Source organism: Macrobrachium rosenbergii, chromosome 31 (genome assembly GCF_040412425.1).
Source record: "Macrobrachium rosenbergii isolate ZJJX-2024 chromosome 31, ASM4041242v1, whole genome shotgun sequence".
Classification (NCBI taxonomy): domain Eukaryota; kingdom Metazoa; phylum Arthropoda; class Malacostraca; order Decapoda; family Palaemonidae; genus Macrobrachium; species Macrobrachium rosenbergii.
The window spans coordinates 27,642,536-27,660,383 of record NC_089771.1 but is presented as its reverse complement, the minus strand read 5'-3'; the positions used below and the strand labels follow the sequence as shown (position 1 = coordinate 27,660,383).

At 37.3% G+C, this 17,848-nt stretch overlaps 2 protein-coding genes across 2 annotated transcripts in view; one reads left to right on the top strand and one right to left on the bottom strand.

Moving 5' to 3' along the window:
* Nucleotides 1-17,848, bottom strand: part of LOC136855462 (caspase-1-B-like) — a 282,737-nt gene that overhangs the window by 46,343 nt on the left and 218,546 nt on the right. The window lies entirely within an intron of this gene.
* The window catches only part of LOC136855460 (thyrotropin-releasing hormone receptor-like), a 189,526-nt gene continuing 180,133 nt past the window's right edge, over nt 8,456-17,848 (top strand). Inside the window, exon 1 of the mRNA XM_067132524.1 lies at nt 8,456-10,285. Within this exon, the coding sequence (XP_066988625.1) occupies nt 9,293-10,285 (993 nt within the window). The 5' untranslated portion in view covers nt 8,456-9,292. The remainder of the gene's footprint in view (nt 10,286-17,848) is intronic.

Sequence of the window (17,848 nt, the reverse complement as noted above, 5' to 3'; positions counted from 1 at the left end):
TTTTTAGAAAAGATTTAGGCAAAATGAAAGTTGTTTTGTGCGGCGGGCGTCATTTACATAATTATATAATTTTCTTCCTTCATTTTTGTGAGTCTTTTCCGAAGCGAAAGTTGCCCTGTCCCTCAGATTCTCGACTGGTATTTTGGGATGGGGTTGAGAGCCCTGCGCCCTTCGCCAACCAGTGACCCACTGCGGTCTACAGACTGTCAGGTACAATTTTCACTCGTTAGATCAACAGATGCACAATGAACTTGACAGATGTATCCATTTTGTTTGCACAATATATATATATATATATATATATATATATATATATATATATATATATATATATATATATATATATATATATATATATATATATATATATATATATATATATAAAACCATCCAGCCGTTTTGCATAACAGTGTGTGTGGCTCCAGAGAAAGAACGGCATAACGACCGTTGTCCAATTTACAATAATAACTAATGAACGGTAGATGTACCCCTTTATGAAAAACTTCTATAATATTACCTGTAGTTTATTCATGCAACTACATATTTGGTTTAGGAGCAGCGGCCCTGCGTGTGTGTGTGTGTGTGTGTGTGTGAGTGTGCGCCTGTGTGTATGTATGACTTAGCAAGACACGCAATACTGTCTATGTATGCAAATGCATGCCTGCACAAACAAGACACTTCTCCCGCCATCAACTTCCCCCCAACTTGTTCCATAAATCTTCTAATATTACTTCCGACACAAATCACGGCCACTGCAAACTTCCGCTCCATTTTTAATCTTCTGCTTTGAGGCAGATAACGCACTGCGAATTTCTGAATTCGCCTTCTCTGACGAGGATTCGACTTGAAGCTCTTTTTAACAAGATAGACATTCGACTTCTGTTTTTGTGCCTTGATATTGACGTCTCTTGGCTGTCATCATTTTTACTCGTAAACTTCGGAGCTTCAGAATTGCTTCTGTGTTTCTTTATTCTTGTTGCCTTCCCTTCTTAGTTTTCTGTAAAAGAAAACTACTGTGCCGGCTTTCTCTGTCCGTCCGAACTCTGTCTGTCCGCCCTCAGATCTTAAAAACTACTGAGGCTAAAGGGCTGCAAATTGGTATGTTGATCATCCACCCTCCAATCACCAAACATACCAAATTACAGCCTTCTAGCCTCAATAGTTTTTGTTTTATTTAAGGTTAAAGTTAGCCATAATCGTGCCTCTGGCAACGATATAGGCAAGGCCACCACCAGGCCGTGGTTAAAGTTTCGTGGGCCATGGCTCATACAACATTATACCGAAACCACCGAAAGATAGATCTGTTTTCGGTGGCCTTGATTATACTCTGTACAGAAAACTCGACTGCGCTGAAGAAGCTTCGGCGCATTTTTTACTTGTTTCTCATTGAAAACGAATCTCTAAGGTTTGACTGTTCCTTTTTTTTACTTTTTTTTTCTTTTAAAGCCTCAACCTGAAAAGAGGCCTTTGATTTTAATGTATTTTCCACTGACCTCTTCCTGTGAAAGTACAAAATTTATATAATACGTAGTCCTTAAATAATTTAATTTCCTGACTTCACACTTTAATCAATCAGTTTGGTGACGGTCTCTATGCTATCCTATTTAATTTAATGCAACAAACCGTTTCCTCTCTTTCATTGTGATGACTGCAGAGTGAAATGAAATATCCTGACAGGGGAACTTATTGAATGAATAATTTGACAGAATTGTATGAAAAGCCCTCTGTCTCATTACTAATACAGATCTAACTTCCAGCTAAAATTCAATTTGCTTCTGTCGCGGGATCGCGCCACCTCTCACTGCATTTTACAGGTATCACTTTGGATCATGATCCAGGGAGCTTGTTGTTACGTGCCGTAGTCACTTCTTAGGCAGAATTAAACACATCATGATTCGCGCTCCCATAAATTCTGAGCAGAAGTATTAACGACGAATAATACTGACTTAGTGCTCCTTCAGGCCAATTATTATTATTATTATTATTATTATTATTATTATTATTATTCAGACGATGAACCCTATTCATATGGAACAAGCCTACAGGGGCACTGACTTGGAATTCAAGCTTCCAAAGAATATGGTGTTCATTAGAAAGAAGTAATAGAAGGTAATGCGAAATACAAAGAGAGAGAGAGAGAGAGAGAGAGAGAGAGAGAGAGAGAGAGAGAGAGAGAGGCTGTTCCACATTTGCTGTTATATCCTGTACACTAACCGAAGTTGCCTTTATTTCAAGTCTTCTACTACAACTTCCTATTCTTGCAGTGACCCGGTTCGAATTCTTTTGCATGCTGAAGGTGACTTCGAAACTAAAGATGAAGAAAATGCTATTGTAATATAAAATTTAGGGCAAATTTAGGCCAAAAGCCAAGCGCTGGTACCTTGGAGGTCATTCAGGGCTGAAACGGAAGCTGAGAGTAAAAAGATTTGAAAGGCATAACAGAAGGAAAGCCTCACAGTTATACGCTATGAAACAATCATTAGGGAAGGGTGGAAAGTAAGATGGGAGAAAGAGAATATGACCGGAGGTACCTTAAAAGGAATGGAAGGGGTCGCAGCTAGGGGTCCAAGGGACGCCGCAAAGAACCTTGAAAGCCGTGCCTACAGCACAGTGACTGGGAGGCTAAAAATGGATCGTTGTTCGACACGACGGCTTTGAAACGTCCAAAGGCGGAGGAGACTGTATAAAAATGGAAAATACAAGTTTTCCTTTATTTTTTGATCGAGGAAATCGTGCAAGAGCGACGCGCACAACAATGTTTTCGACTCCCGATATAGTCCAAGTTTAGCGAGCAAACTTTACGACGCTTTTATGCGTCCCGAGAAATTCTCTTTTCAAGTTGGCGGGTTATTGAGTGCATTCCCCTTTTACGAACGGCGGGGCAATATTCCCAAGTCTTCCCTTCACTTATTGTGAATCACCTTGTTATTCACTAGGTCCTGTTTGAGATATCTTACTTACTTTATTCATAAATTACATACTTTTCACATGTTCCACACTAAGAGTTTATTAAGAGGGCTTTTTACATAATAAATTACTAAACCCATAGACTAACATTCTTTTGTAATCTTACCCTGAAGTTACATTTTGATCAATATTCCATCTCACCTTCGTAATAAAAAGAATCTAGTATATGCAACGTAAGCTTCTTTGAACAACTTAAAAAGGCTCAAGCCAACTAACTTTACGGGAATACCGCCTTAAAAAGTAAACGCTAAAATTCTATTTTCCAAAATAAAACAAATTGATAGCAGTCGGGATTTCTGAAAAAATAAAATTATTTCCTTCTGCCCCTAATCGTCTGTTAAATTTTGTAATCCTTTCATGATAAATCAGTTACATGAAAATTGTTTTATATTAATTATAAACTAATTATCCTGTACAAGCCAAAATTGCGTTATATGCTATCTATTCTGTTGAAAGTCAGAATTGCGTTATCTTAATACTTCCTGACACTTCATTTTATTTTCCTTTCTCATAAATCATTCGTTCACTCTTCCTCCCTGCAATAATATATTAACGGCGAGAAGCGATTCATCATTAAATCTCTCTTGAAAGTTGCAGAACACTTTACTAAAATAATACGCAGCGAGTATTTGCAACGCGCGAAGAGTTTCTCTCATATTTTAATAACCAACTCTCTCATTCGAGTAACCTAATGTATTCTCATGCATCATACATGACGATTTAACACTCGCCTACTCACTCCTACTCGACATGATCCCCTCATCGTTTCGTCGTGGGTATAATCCATTTGATGAAATGTCAAACAATTTTACATTTATTGCTTGGTCTTTACCTTCTCTGGGTTAAAATATTATTTGATTGCCACTGTTAAACTTTAAAGGCAGAGAGAGAGAGAGAGAGAGAGAGAGAGAGAGAGAGAGAGAGAGAGAGAGAGAGAGAGAGAGAGAGAGAGAGAGAGAGAGAGAGGGCAATTATTAATTTACGGCTGGACATCTGAACGAATAAAATTGGTTCTGCGAGAGTTGAAAAGGGTTGGCGTTTACGTGTTATGAAGGGAAAATTAGGAATTACATGGAATATGATTGTTTTCAGCGCCCTTTGTTATGTAATACATTACTACCTCCTCAGGTGTCTATAAATATATACATGTATATATATATATATATATATATATATATATATATATATATAATATATATATATATATATATATATATAATATATACACTATATATATATGTATATATACATGTATATATACAGTATAATATAAAGATGTATATATTTATGCGTATGTATATATCATACACATACACACATATATATATATATATACTGTATATATATATATATATATATATATATATATATATATATATATATATATATATATATATATATATATATATATATATATATAAAATCATTTAATGCTATCATGTTATCTCCTCTCTATCTCGTTTTTCACAACTGCCTCCGTTCCTTTATCTGGCTTTACCTCTCTCTCTCTCTCTCATAAATTTTTCCCTTCTCAGCGACATATGTCTATATTATCTCTCTACGCTGATAGCTGCCGCTGCTTTGAAGGGTTCAACTGGAAGGTAATTCAATAAAAACAAATTTCCTTTGTAGAACGAAATGAATATTCTCTTTGTAGGCGATCTGGCCCAGAATAATCCTTACTTTTGTGAGGGATAAAAAGATGGGAGTCGTGAAATGTTGAAGCTATTAATAAGGTTAAAAACTGTACAATGGTTGTGGCAATCTCGTGTTTAGAATATTTTTTTTTTCGTATAAATGAAGAAAAACTCCCTATCCTTGGTAACAGTTTGATTTAGGTCTCCCGTGGCCCTGTGCCACTGTCATCTTAAAATCTCACCAGTGGAAATATAACTGACGTGATACAATGATGTGTGGATTATTTTAAAATTTTATAAAGCTGACAGAAACATACAAACATATACACACGCACAAACCCATGAGAAGGGCAAACAGTAAAGGTAACATACCATTCCCCTGTGGTACGCCACTACTTAACGAATCACACACACACACACACACACACACAACACATATATATATATATATATACATATATATTATATATATATATATATATATATATATATATATATATATATATATATATATATATATATATATATATATATATATGAATTTTTCATTAACAAACTTCCGCAGAAAACGGACCACGAACGAAATGTTAAAAGCAAAACATAATCATATTTAACTACTCAGAAAAACCGCAGACATTTACTATTACGCTGCTTATTAATTTAATTTCCAAGTTGGCCCCAGTTTGCGAAAATCAAAAAACACAAGAACTGAAGCAGTTCTTGTAAACAATGAACTAGCTTACCCTTAACGTAAAATCTTTCCTTCAGTCTCCCCTGAACTCACTGTCGACGAACTCTAGCCAAAGAAAACGTGAAAACTTTATTTCCACTCGACGCTCTTGCAAAAACCTAGTGACTACCGTTGTCAACTCTATTTTTTTTCTTTTTAGCAAATTCCTCCTCTTTCCTCCACTTCTATTTTCTTTTATTAAAATCGAACAATTTTCTACATACAGCTCTAAAAAAAATAATAATACGTTACAAAAACTACAAACATTTCACTGACCGGAGCACCTCGATTTGATACGAATTTGCGAGTGGGTAGTGAATAAAGACGCTAAACGAAATATTTTATAAAACAATCAAAAGACAAGATCGAACATTTCATAAAAGAGGGAAAATATGTAGTTTTTTAAATAAATAAACACGCACATTTACAGGAGATAAAAATATCGATATAAACAGAAAATAATCAGTCAGAAAATATTATCCTCTTTCAAAGGACTCGTCATAATCATTCGCTCGGATTTTACTCAAGTTTTAAAATATGTTCCAGTCTTCTAAAAGAAGGTCGAGAAATTATAAGTTTTCATTTTCTTTTGCTCCACCTGAGTTCGATTTTTGTTTCCTGCTCTGTAAGGAAGTAATTTTCGTCTTGCTTGCAAAATGGCCATATTGCCAGCAGGTCCAGATATTGAAATTCTGCATGCATATTCGTCAATTGCTTTGCAAGACTGCATTTTAACCAGTTCGAAGGAAAAGTTTGGCTGACCAGCGGAGAACAAACTGTACTATTCGGGTCAAATTTGCCTGGTCAGGTTAGGTTGGGTTATGTAGGGTAGATAAAGTTGGTTTATATTGGGTTAGGTTAGAACAGGTTGTGTTACCTTGGGCTGGGTTAAGTTAGGAAGTTTAGATTTGGTAAAGTTCATCTCTACCAATCATAAGAAGAGGCACTGTTACTGGTTAACATAAATGTAAGAAATTCTACGTTCCGTGACTGCACAATTAGGACATTTCTAGACTTGGGAATCGAGAAGGGCAAAAACTCTGAACTTTCCACTAGAGGGTGAGTAATTTCAATGGATCCACATCACAAATAACTCACTCACTGCAACAAATACGATTTCGTATCCATGGACGACTTGTGAGGCCAGCGATGGGACGGGCACCCAATACCTCGCAGGAAAAAAGGAAGCATCAGATAACCCACAGCAAAGAATTTCAAGAAACTTTTAAACTTTTCTATGCAATAGACATAAACAAAAACACCAGGTGATCAAAACTTTTCTATGCAACAGACATAAACAAAAACACCAGGTGATCAAAACTTTTCTATGCAAACACCAGATCAAAACATAAACAAAAACACCAGGTGATCAAAACTTTTCTATGCAAAAACACAAACAAAAACACCAGGTGATCAAAACTTTTCTATGCAATAAACAAAGACATAAACAAAAAAAACACCAGGTGATCAAAACTTTCTATTTCTATGCAATAGACATAAACAAAAACACCAGGTGATCAAAACTTTTCTATGCAATAAACAAAAACACCAGGTGATCAAAAACATAAACAAAAACACCAGGTGATCAAAACTTTTCTATGCAATAGACATAAGCAAAAACACCAGGTGATCAAAACTTTTCTATGCAATAGACATAAACAAAAACACCAGGTGATCAAAACTTTTCTATGCAATAAACAAAAAACCAGATCAAAACAATAGACATAAACAAAAACACCAGGTGATCAAAACATAAACAAAAACACCAGGTGATTTCAATAGACATGCAATCAAGACATGCAACAGACATAAACAAAAACACCAGGTGATCATAAGCAAAAAACCAGGTGATCAAAACTTTCTATGCAATAGACATAAACAAAAACACCAGGTGATCAAAACTTTTTCTATGCAACAGACATAAACAAAAACACCAGGTGCAATAGACATAAACAAAAAAAGGTGATCAAAAAACAGGTGATCAAAACTTTCTATGCAATAGACATAAGCAAAAAACACCAGGTGATCAAAACTTTTCTATAAACAAAAACACCAGGTGATCAAAACTTTCATAAACAAAAACACCAGGTGATCAAAACTTTTTTCTATGACATAAACAAAAACACCAGGTGATCAAAACTTTTCTATGCAATAGACATAAACAAAAACACCAGGTGATCAAAACTTTTCTATGCAATAGACATAAACAAAAACACCAGGTGATCAAAACTTTTCTATGCAATAGACATAAACAAAAACACCAGGTGATCAAAACTTTTTTCTAAGCAAAAACACCAGGTGATCAAAACTTTTCTATGCAATAGACATAAACAAAAACACCAGACATAAACAAAAACACCAGGGTGACCAGGTGATCAAAACTTTTCTATGACATAAACAAAAACACCAGGTGATCAAAACTTTTCTAGACATAAACAAAAACACCAGGTGAAACAAAAAGCAAAACAAGGTGATCAAAACTTTTCTATGCAAAGACATAAAAAAACACCAGGTGATCAAAACTTTTCTATGCAATAGACATAAACAAAAACACCAGGTGATCAAAACTTTTCTATGCAACCAGACATAAACATAAACAAAAACACCAGGTGATCAAAACTTTTCTATGCAAAAACACCAGATCAAAACATAAACAAAAACACCAGGTGATCAAAACTTTTTCTTTCTATGCAACAGACATAAACAAAAACACCAGGTGATCAAAAACAATAGACATAAACAAAAACACCAGGTGATCAAAACTTTCTATGCAATAGACATCAAAAAGCAAAAACACCAAGTGATCAGGTGATCAAAAGGAAGGGAAATTTGCAACACAATGCTGCAACAGACATAAGATCAAAACTTTTCTAGCAGAGAGAGAGAGAAAGAGAGAGAGAGAGAGAGAGAGAGAGAGAGAGAGAGAGAGAGAGAGAAAAGAAGAAGAAGAAGAAGAAAGAAGAAGAAGAAGAAGAAGAAGGTGCTGTTGCTGCTGGTGTCATCACCAGCTGCCTGTGCTCTCTCTCTCTCTCTCTCTCTCTCTCTCTCTCTCTCTCTCTCTCTCTCTCTCTCGCCCGGCCAGGAAAACACAACTCAGGGTAGACGAGGTTACCGCTTGATAGTGTGCCTCCCAACACGGACACGAGAGGAGCAGAGGAAAAGTCTCTCTCTGTCTCTCACTCACTGACTCACTCTCCCCCCCCCGCCCTCTCTCTCTCTCGGTGTCTCCCCCTCCACTGCCGGCCCCCGTCTGTGACTAAGTACGAGACAAATTATTCCCAAACTCGTTTAATCTCCTCGATTTTTTTATTAGTTTCATTAACGTCGTAAGTGAGAAAGTAAAACATGGTTTGATACGATAACTGATTTGCAAAAACTTTATTTTTACGGAAAGGAAGGTGAAAAGAAGGACTGATAATGTATCGTTTGAAAGAAACTCGAACATTTCATCATTTTTTGTCGTTTATGGTTTTAAAACTTACTGGTGATGAAAACAATCATTAATACTGGATAACTGCTTTTTGAATACTGCCTCTTAAGCAGTTTTTAAAACGAAACAAATTTAATTGAGACGAAATCATTCAAACTCGAAAAAAAATGGCTGTGAATATATTCTTTTAGTTTAAAACCTTTTAATACGCTTAAAAGTAACTTCCGTCTCATCTTTTGCATTTTTTTTTCATTTTTTTTATTCTCATTTGGTAGTGGTGCTGGAAAGAGCCTCTATGTAATAAACACACACCTGTTGCTCATTTCTTGAGAGATTGGGCTCATGTAACTTCGCTGTAGGACACGACGCGAATAATCTGACCTGGGCCACCTTTCGAATCGTTTCTGGTGCTTCGCTGAGAAGAGGAAAGGTGAAAATGATTGGCAAAATGATTGGCGAAATGAATACAGGTACAGGTACGTAGCTTTTGTAACATAAAAAAAAAAGTGGGCTCCACAGAATTCTGCCATGGGCGTCAACATCACCAACGATGACTGGGAGACATTTGACTGGGATAACGGCACTTCTCTGACCGCCCAGAACGGCAGTGGCGTGGCATTCGGGCAACAGGTCCATGCCATAGACCGCATTCAGTTCTGGGTCACGCCCATACTCGTCAGCTTCGGCTGCATGGGCAACGTCGTCAGCGTGTGGGTGTTCCACTCGAGCAAGCTCCGAACTCTCAGTTCCTCCTGCTACCTGGCGGCTCTGGCGGCCTCTGACACGGGCTTCCTCCTGACCCTCTTCCTGGTGTGGCTGTCCATGGTCGACTACGACCTCCTAAACCAACACGGCTGGTGCCAGGCCATCAACTACGCCATCTACGTCACGACCTTCCTCAGCGTGTGGCTCGTCGTGGCCTTCACCGTCGAGAGGTTCATCGCCGTCTGCTACCCGCTCCTGCGGGCGGCCGTCTGCACCGTCAGGAGAGCGCGGATGGTCATCCTGCTCCTGACGATCATCGCCCTCCTCCTCTACTCTTACCTGCTGGTGGCCGCTGCCCCGGGCATGCACCCGGAGGCCGGTCGCACGATCTGTAAGCTCCGGGACGAGTACGTGGAAGTGGCCACTGCCATGAATTACGTGGACACGGTGCTCACCCTCATCTTACCTGTGATCACCATCGTGACTCTGAACGTCCGGATCGCCAGGTGTGTCTGGCACGTGGAGAAGCTCCGCCACTCCATGACCCTCGCTCATTCCCACAGCTCCCCCCCCGCAGTGGCCAACAACAGCTCCGACTCCGGCCGAAGAGGGGCTGGTGGCAACTCCTCGGGGCCTGTCACTAGCACGGCCACGCAGGATTCCGCCAACAGTTCCGTGGTGGTCGTGGCCGGAAACCGAGGTGGCCAGAGGATAAGATCCCAAAACAAAGTGACGAAGATGCTGCTGATCATCTCGACGGTGTTCATCCTCCTTAATCTTCCTTCTTACGTCATCAGGGGATACATTTTCTTCTGGGTGAGTACTCCCACTGCTGGGTTCTTGCTTCTGAGTCTAGCTTGAAGTGACCCAGGGTCTCCAACTGTCTCTTGGTCAAAAGGCAGCAAATTGTCCTAATATTCTTTCTTGCTTATCATCAGTGGATACATTTTCTTTTGGGTGGCTACTCCCACTGTTGGGTTCTTAAGATTGAGACTATCACTGAGGCTACAACTTTTGTCTCTTGGACAGTAGGTTACACATCATCCCAAATATTCTTTCCTGAAAGTTCAAACTGTTTTTGCTAGTTAGAGAAATATTTGGCGGGATTACCAACCACTTCGAATCTTCCAGAACCATGCTAATAGCAGGAAGTATTACAGAACCAAGAACTATTAAAGAACCAGGCAGAAATGCTACAAAAATGTTCAGCAACAGATAAAAGCCAATAGCATTAATTGCAAATAAAAAACGATGGAAACGAGAGAATTATAAGAGACTGAGCTTATTTTTGTGCAAAAAAAAAAAAAAAAAATGAACATTTAAGATTTTTGCAGGCTTAACATACAGTCAACTTACTTTTAAAATGAATATATTTTAAGGCATACTTAGAATCTTCCTTTAATGTGATTTGAATAAAAAAATTTTTAATTAGTTTCTCTAGAGGCAAGCATAAGGGATAATTATCATAAAACATTTTCGGATCTAATAAACTTTAACATACAAAACATGCAATGGAAGTTTATAATAGTTTTTTTTTTTTTATCTAAAAGACGAAAGAAAGATGCACTTACTTGAAAACCGATTCAATATGTTTTCAAGCAATATTTGTTCAAGGGAGATGACATGTCTAAATTCGCCAATCTGTTGATAAGATGACTCTTTCTTAGTGGTAAAGTGGTAAAGAATCTAACATTAAAGAAATATCCTGTTCATAAAAAGAATGATCTTGGTAACTGCACAAATTTTGAAATTGACATGACATCAACTTTTTTTTTTAGATATACAAAGCAGCAAGTCATAAGAAAATGGACCAAGTAAATGATACATAAAAAATTTCATACATGCTGTGGGACGCCTTTTCCTGCAATGAATATCAAGCAAATTTGATAGGTAAATGAATAAAGTGCATTTTGTTCCACAGACTGCGAATGGAACAACAAATTCATGAGATGTGATTTACTCGTCAAGCTAGTCCCTTTAACACTACAGCTCTTTCGTACATAAATTCAAGAAACGCTACAAAACTGAACGAAAAAATACGTCGAACACAGCACTTAAGACAGACCATTTTTAAACCTCTACACAATTGGGCTAGATTAATGTACCAGGTAATACTTACTAATGTCCTAAGAATAAAAAAAAATAAAATAAACTGCTAATGGCTAACACATGCACAATAATTCCTTTTATTCAGACCTATTAAACCCGGAAAATAGGTCAGCAGGAAGTTAAGTGAACGCATCGGGGATGTTTTGAAACACACCATGCTCGAATGCATTCTTTGTCTTGCCTACTTACTGTTAAGTCTCGTGTTTAACGCGTAAAGTTGGACAGGGATGGATAGCTACGCTACTCAGCGTACCACTGGGATGTTCTTAATTTGATTTCAAGAGCGCTGGTTTGCTGGGCCGTGATGCAATTACGCTTATCATCGCTGCTGTTGCATACATCATCCACAACAACAATGAGGCAAATGGTAATGCCACTATATTTAATAATAAAATTATATTAAAAAAATATAATGGTAATGCCACTATATTTAATAATAAAATTATATAAAAAAAATATAATGGTAATGCCACTATATTTAATAATAAATTTATATTAAAAAATATAATTAAGTCAAAATCAATTACAACTGTAATAAGTAGGAAAAAGTGAAATTAAATGGAGATGTTGATGTGTCTCTTAAGATGAAATGGAAATGTTGCTGTGTCTCTGTGGACGAAATGGAATGGAAATGTTGGTGTGTCTCTGTGGACGAAATGAAATGGAAATGTTGCTGTGTCTTTGAAGACGAAATGAAATGGATATGTTGCTGTGTTTTTGAAGACGAAATGAAATGGATATGTTGCTGTGTCTCTGTGGACGAGATGGAATGGAAATGTTGTTGCGTCTCTGTGGTCGTAATGAAATGGAAATGTTGCTGTGTCTCTGTGGTCGAAATGAAATGGAAATGTCGTTGTCTCTGTGAACGAAATGGAATGGAAATGCTGTGTCTCTGTGGACGATATAAAATGGAAATGTTGCTGTGCTTATTTGGACTATATAACTGAAATGGAAATGTTGTTGCGCCTCTGTGGACGAAATGGAATGGAAATGTTGCTGTGTCTCTGTGGACGAAATGGAATGGAAATGTTGCTGTGTCTCTGTGGACGAAATGAAATGGGAATGTTGTTGTGTCTCTGTGGACGAAATGGAATGGAAATGTTGCTGTGTCTCTGTGGACGAAATGGAATGGAAATGTTGCTGTGTCTCTGTGGACGAAATGTTGCTGTGAAATGGACGAAATGTGGGAATGTTGTTGTGTCTCTGTGGACGAAATGGAATGGAAATGTTGCTGTGTCTCTGTCGAAATGGAATGAACTGTGTCTCTGTGGACGAAATGGAATGGAAATGTTGCCGTGCCTCTGTGAACGAAATGAAATGGAAATGTTGCCGTGTGTGACGATGAAACTGAAATGTTGCTGAGTCTCCGAGGATAAAATGAAATGGAAATGTTGCTGTGTCTCTAAAGGACGAAATAAAAACGGAAATACTGCTGTGTCTCTGAGGAGGAAATGCATGTAATGTAAGATTGCTGTGTCTCTGTGTGCGAAATGAACTGGAAATTGTTGCTGTATCTCTGAGCAGGGAATGAAAATGTTGCATCAGAAGACTTACACAACAAATGTCACACAGCTCAAGAAGTACCATCATTTCCTTTCTCTCCTTCCTTCCTCCTCATCTTTCCTCATTCTCTCCCCCGTCATTATAACTTAAAAGACATCACTATATCCGGATGACCGTAAGCTAAACATCTTCAACGACGCTGCAGAAACCTCCCCATTCCCAAAGTCGTAAAATGGAAAACCATATCGTTTACGAGAATACGAATAAAGTTAATGAATAAAGTTACAGTATCTAAAGCAACGAAGTGAAGACTTTAGAGCAACAATATAAAGACTTTACAGCACCATCGTTTCCAAAGCGTAAATGTCGGGACGTAAGTCGCTCTGATGGCAATATATGTCCTCTTGAAGACTCTCTTATTCTTGGAAGCCATAAAGGTGAATGAAAAAAAAAAAAAAAAAAAAAAAAAAAAAAAAACAGATGAACAAATATTTTGCTCCACACTTGATGAAAGTTATAAAGTATAGGCACTGCCAGGCAACACACTTAAAAAAAAATTTTTTTTTTACAAACATTGCCAAGAAAAGCTGTACATACACAAACTTGTTTTCCTACATTCCATGCCACAAGCGACGGGCCGGAAACTTAGTGGCTTTTTTTTTTTTTTTAAATCTCGTAGGAGAGGAAGAAAAGACCTCAAGATGTAGGAAAGGAGGAAAAGAAGCCTCAAGATGGTGAGGGAAGATTGGGAAGAATTGTGGGATTTCTTGACGCGACAATAATAATCATCATACATCTTTATTGCTCTCTTTCATTGGAAGTCTTGTGGGAGATGGCTTTAGGTGACCTTTTGAAAAGTTTATCAAGTCAACTCAAATAAAAATTTATTCATATAAATACTAGTAAAAATATACAAAAAATATTACGAATATTTTTTTCATTCACCTCCTCAGATAATTAACATTTATAATTTCCTTCTGTAGTAAAAGAAAAAAATAAAAAGTAAAACATGCGCCCAAGCTTCTTTCGCGCAATCGAGTTTTCTGTACAGCGTATAATCAAGAACACCGAAAATAGACCTATCTTTCGGTGGTCTCGGTATAATGCTGTATGAGCCACGGTCCATGAAACTTTAACCACAGCCCGGCGGTGGCCTGGCCTATATCGTTGCCAGACGCACGATTATAGCTAACTTTAACCTTGAATAAAATAAAAACTACTGAGGCTAGAGGGCTGCAATTTGGTATGTTTGGTGACTGGAGGTGGATGATCAACATACCAATTTGCAGCCCTCTAGCCTCAGTAGTTTTTAAGATCTGAGGCCGGAGAGAAAAAAGTGCGGACAGATAAACAAAGCCGGCACAATAGTTTTCTTTTCAGAAAACTAAAAATGGCTAAAAAAAAAAATACGGAGCCTAATAATTTTATTATGAACTGCGTATGGCAACTATATATATATATATAGCATATATATATATATATATATATATATATATATATATATATATATATATATATATATATATATGTCATTTTTAATGTATTATGATTACTTAGAAACGTCTTCAAACATTCCACCAGGCTTATCAACCTAACGCCGATAAGTCCTGTGTACTGATATACAACTCTTAACAAGAATAAGCAGTTTCCTTAATTACAGAACTTCACCACAATTAACGAATCTCTTGGATCTGCATGAGAACACGAAAGAGAAAAAGAAGGTTTGGACTGGCAAACTTTTTAATTGCTTCGCTGTGACACAAGTTCAAAGCACAAAAGAAAATGAGCTCATGTTTGGGGAATTAAGTGGTTCGCTTGCGTCTACCTTTCGCCTGAATGCTATTCCAATTAATAAAGAAATGTCAGGGTGAAAGAGCAGTCTGTAAGTTTTTTTAATTTTGGTTTTCTGTAAAAGAAAACTATTGTGCCGGTTTTGTCTGTCCGTCCGCACTTTACTCTGTCCGCCCTCAGATCTTAAAAACTACTGAGGCTAGAGGGCTGCAAATTGGTATGTTGATCATCCACCCTCCAGTCATCAAAGCATACCAAATTGCAGGTATCTACCCTCAGTAGTTTTTATCTTTATTTAAGATTGAAGTTAGCCATAATCATGCATCTGGCAACGATATAGGATAGGTCACCACCGGCCCGTGGGTAAAGTTTCGTTGGCCGCGGCTCATACAGTATTATACCGAGTCCACCGAAATGAAGATCTGTTTTCATTAGCCTTGATTATACGCTGTACAGAAAACACGACTACGCCGAACCAACAGCGACGTATTTTTTACTTTTTAAATCTTACAACAATGAAATTTTTAAGCATCATCCTATGCAGGTATCATGAGGAAAAAGGGGTTGATTAAAAAAAAAAAAAAAACAGATGTTTTCAACCATCATGCAAATTACAATATAAAATATTTTGTTTCAAAATAGTTTCAAACTAAAACCACTTCCATCTTTTCCTTCATCCTGTGTTCTTTTCCAACATGCATTGTTTACCTACAGCTATAACATTCACACAAGGCCATTACTTAAATACACCAGTTGTATTGGGAATGTCTTTGTGTTTTGGGAGTGTCTCTGTGTCTTAGCAAACTTCAGAAAGATAATTTTTCATGGGGAATTAAACAGCTTTCAATAAGAACAATTTCTCTTCATTTTTGCTGGTAAAATACGATAACACTAACTGATAATAGTACCAGAGCTTTTCCCTTAAAGGTCTGTCTGTATTTCTGGACCCTTCTGCGCCAACTCTTCCTTCAGCCAATCTTTATTGCCTCGGCGTCTGGGAGGCAATAATATAGAGGACTGCTGACGCTCTTCAAGATCGTCCCATGTTGCGCAATATCTACCGTCAGATATGGTAGAAGAAGAATCATCCTCTATCATACTCATGGGAAAAAGGATCGGAAAACGACCTCAAGGAAATTGGGGATAAACTCCATAGGATATATGTTCCTATGTTCCTCCAGATATAGAAGAAGAATCATCCTCTGTGATACTCATAGGAAAAAGGATTGGAAAACGACCTCAAGGAAATTGGGGATAAACTCCATAGGATATATGTTCCTATGTTCCTCCAGATATAGAAGAAGAATCATCCTCCTGTGATACTCAGGAAAAATCAAGGAAATTGGGGATAAACTCCAAGGATAAATGTTCCTCCGAATCACCTGTGATACTCATAGGAAAAAGGATTGGAAAACGACCTCAAGGAAATTGGGGATAAACTCCATAGGATATATGTTCCTATGTTCCTCCAGATATAGAAGAAGAATCATCCTCTGTGATACTCATAGGAATAAGGATCGGAAAACGACCTCAAGGAAATCGGGAAGTAAATTCCATAGGATATATGTTCCTCCAGATATAGAAGAAGAATCATCCTCTTCAGATATAGAAAAGAAGATTGGGGATAAACTCCATAGGATATATCATGTTCCACTATAGAAGAAGATACATCCTCTGTGTAGGAAAAAGAATTGGAAAAAGACCTCAAGAAATGGAGATAAATAAATGTTCCTATAAGATATAAAAGAAAAGATCCTCTGTGATACTCATAGGAAAAGTTGGAAAACGTAAAGATGACTCCAAAAAACAGGTATAGAAGAAAATTACCTTAGGAATAAGGATAAAACAGGTAGGATATGTTCCTATGTTCCTTCAGATATAGAAAAAGAAGAAGAATCATCATCCACTATTTATTGACCTCTAGAAATGGAGAAATAAATTCCATAAGATATAAAACAAAGATGAGAAAGTTTAGTAAAGATGACCCAAAAAACAGGAAAAATTACCTTCATAAAACAGGTGAATTCCTTTTATTGAAGGCGAAATGAAACGTAAAATTGTAAGAAGAAAGCATAAAAGGGCGAGAATGGCTCCTAAAAGGGAAAAGACTGAAACTCATCATTCAGGAGAATATCACCATAAAGAGAAAATTCATTATCAAGTAAAATTTAACTTAACTCTCGTATGAAAGCTGCGATCAATTACCTAAAAAGGCAAGGTTGCAAGGAATTCAAATAAATAAGACTTCATAAAACGAATGAAATATAATTTGAAAAGAGTATTTTTAGTAAGCAATAAACTGTAGAAACAAAAAAAGTACAAAATGCGCCGAAGTTTCTTCAGCGTAATCGAGTTTTCTGTACAGCCGCTACAGCAAGGCCACCGAAAATGGATCTATCTTACGGTGGTCTCAGTATAATACTGTATGAGCCGTGGCCCATGAAACTTTAACCACCGCCCGCTGGTGGCCCGTCCTATATCGTTGCCAGAAGCACGAGTAACGGCTAACTTTAACCTTGAATAAAAACAAAAACTACTGAGGCTAGAGGGCTGCAATTTGGTATGTTTGATGATTGGAGGGTGGATGATCAACATACCAATTTGCAGCCCTCTAGCCTCAGTACTTTCTAAGATCTGAGGCGGACAGAAAAATATGTTCTACGCAGCTTTGAAAACAACGACTCTATTTTTGACTAGTGATCTAATCGCCTCATGCAACGGCTTGGAAAGTATCCCGTTGAGAGTTGCACACAAGATTGTTTTTCTTCTTCTCTGAACCTTGTTATCAGACACGTATCTTCTTTTGCGATTTCAGTACGTGGAAGTCGTCCTCGTTATTCCTTGAGGTGGATATTCTTCGACTGATATTAAATCTTTCTGGTTCTCTTAACATTCTAGTAGAGTTTTTAAAAAAACAATTTTAATTTTATCCCATTTAACCTATTTCAAATTGAATTTTATGTGAATTCCGTAAAA